The 2,933-nt window shown below is 42.2% G+C and overlaps 1 protein-coding gene across 1 annotated transcript; it reads left to right on the forward strand.

The window, feature by feature from the left end:
• Nucleotides 1-1,625: 1,625 nt before the first annotated feature.
• LOC128276835 (homeotic protein spalt-major-like) lies at nt 1,626-2,920 on the forward strand (the record flags this gene model as incomplete). Its single annotated transcript, XM_053015293.1, has 3 exons — nt 1,626-1,727; nt 1,781-1,895; nt 1,966-2,920. Coding segments are annotated over exons 1-3 (1,111 nt in total), but the record flags the coding sequence as incomplete, so codon positions are not given.
• Between the last annotated feature and the right edge of the window lie 13 nt (nt 2,921-2,933).

A 2,933-nucleotide genomic window follows, 5' to 3' on the forward strand; every position in this document is an offset into this window, starting at 1 on the left:
TGGCGAAAAGCCCTTTAAGTGCAATATCTGTGACAAAGCATTTCATGCGGTGAGCAGCATGAAGCAGCATATGAAAATTCATTACAAGGATCAACATCATCAGTGTCCTAGCTGCCCGGCCAAGTTCACGTTTTTTTATAAACTAAAGCTTCATAGTCGAATTCATAACAGAGAAAAAGATTCCAACTGTATCGTTAATGACAAAGCGTTGTATAGAACAGAAAACATGAAGAAAGACATTAAAATTCGTAACAAGGACCAAAATTACCAGTGCTCCCATTGTCCAGTCAAGTTTACCAGGCCATCCCAACTAAAGATTCATATCCGCACTCATACAGGTGAAAAACCTTTTATATGCAAAATCTGCAACAAAGCATTTCATAGAGCAGAGAACATATACCAGCACATGAAAATTCACAATAAGGACCAGCATCATTACTGTCCGCAATGCCCAGCAAAGTTCCCGTTTGCATATAAATTAAAAATTCATATCCGCACTCACACCGGAGAAAAGCCTTTTGAGTGTGAAGTTTGTAGAAAAGCGTTTCATTCGGCAAAAGATCTGAGGCAGCATATAAAAATTCACAACAAAGATCTACATCATAAATGTCCTCATTGTTCGGCTACGTTCCCAAAGTCGTGTCAATTAAAGAATCACATTCGCACTCACACTGGGGAAAAACCTTTTAAGTGCCAAATATGTGATAAAGCGTTCCATGCGGCAGAAAATCTAAGGCAGCACATAAAAATTCATAACAAGGATCGATAACGTCACTATCCTGATTTTCTCTGCCTTTTTCGTTAAGTAATTTAATTTTGTAACGCTAATGTTAAGTAATTTGTGATAAATGTCTGATGTAACTAATGTCTGATAGAGCAGTCGGTAACGCTCTTCGCTGTCAGCGCAGCTGGCCGTGGTTCGAATCCCGGGATCGGTTGTAACTCAACCGGCCATGGTTTCGATTCCCGATACCGGCGTGATAGGGGGGTTGGCGCGGGGCTAACAATCCCGCCCGTAAAAATGCAATGTTAGAGAGAGCACCAGAGATTAACATTGTCTCTGGTGCAGGCCAAGACCGCGCAGCGGTTGTAGCGCCAAAAAGAAGAAGAAGAAGAATGTTAAGTAATTTGACCACCGTTGATAGAGCAGTCGGTAACGCTCGTCGCTGTCACGCAGCCGCCGATGGTTTCGATTCCCGATATCGGCGTGTCAATATAATAAAAAATTTTGGTCAAAATTAAAAAAAACTTCACAAATAAGAACTTACATTATCCTTACGTTTGTAAACAAACGCTTGTTATTACTGCGTTGCCACACTGTGCATAACTGTTACACGTAACACGTTATGGGTCTGCTGACCCACAACGCTTTTGACACCTACTGATCGCTTTACTGTCAAAATTGTCGCGGTAGGAGGCTGTTATATCCATTGTTATGTGCCGTGTGGCACCGCAGTTATTTTTCGAAAGATCAAACTGAGTACATCTAAATTTAGATGCATCTAAACATTCAGGCGCAGTTAACTGCTACCCACAGCTTCGGTGAGTTCCAATGTTTTGTTTCCCGGGTCGCTCACAAACTGTCAAAATAAACGAAAATAAACAGGAACAATCCTTTCATTTATGTATTTTGTGAGCAATTGCAAAGTAGTTTCTATTCCTTTACAATAAACGCCTGCAGTGAAAATGAACAATTTAGTACTTCACAGCGAAAAAGCGGACTCCGAGTGAGTTGACGGTAAACAAGAATAAATAGGTATAACCACGCGTTTCTTTCCAGGATACCTTGCTTATGCCGAATGTGTCTATCGACAGATTCTACTTTGGAGCCGCTGACTTCCGACGAATTGGGACGCTATCTCTATCAAAAAATCTTCGAACATACAAACGTTCAGGTAGTTCGTCGCTTTAAAAGAAGCTCTCGGTTACGGACATTATTGACAATATCTCCTCATCTGTTTACAGTTGCTGCCATCAGAACAATGTACATCGTATTTGTGTAGCACCTGTAAATCGCGTCTGAATGCTCTGTTTACGTTCCGCTGGCGCTGCACAAGGAATGTTGCGATGGTTGACCGATTTATAGCAGAACCGACTCACACTCATTTTATCAAAAGCGAAACAAATGCAGATCAACCTGACGATTATACGCATGCGACAAGCGGTGCTGAATCAGTGTGGGTGAAAAAGGAGCTTGCCACAACAGATTCCGTGAATGGCACACAATCGAACCAACAAGATTCGCAACAGACAACCAAGACATACGATGGTAGTCAACATGACGATTTGTTTGAAACCGAGGAACAATCGTTGGAAATTATTTTAAAATGTGAACCGGAAGAACCGCAACAACAGCATCTGCAGCCATCCGATGTTGATCTGAAACATGAGAATAATACCCTCCAAACAGATCTGCTGCATTCCCACCGTCAGATGGAAAAAGAACCGCTTGTCGCAGCAGCACATTTCGGAAATCAGCACTTGTTAAATCAAACAGATATTAGCGATCGAGGAAAGTCAGGACTCACAGGTAACAAGTCTATCTCAATAATTGATCAGCAGCAACCGTCGACGTCGAATGAACAACGGCGCTCACAAAGCAATCTCATTAAACCGGAATTTTTCGTGTCGACAGAGCTTGACTCGAATGGCAGTGGTAATGTAAATAACAAACACAAACACCAGTGCCCGAATTGTCCAGCCAAGTTTGAACGGTCATGCAAACTGGAAGATCATATCCGCACTCACACCGGCGAAAAGCCTTTCAAGTGTAAAATATGTGACAAAGCGTTTCATTCGGCAAGCAACCAGAGGAACCATATGGCAATACACAACAAGGAACTGAATCATCAATGTCCTCATTGCTCCGCCAAGTTTGCTCGGTCATGGTTACTGAAAACCCATATCCGCACTCACACCGGTGAAAAACCTTT

Source organism: Anopheles cruzii, unplaced genomic scaffold (assembly GCF_943734635.1).
Source record: "Anopheles cruzii unplaced genomic scaffold, idAnoCruzAS_RS32_06 scaffold02656_ctg1, whole genome shotgun sequence".
NCBI lineage: Eukaryota > Metazoa > Arthropoda > Insecta > Diptera > Culicidae > Anopheles > Anopheles cruzii.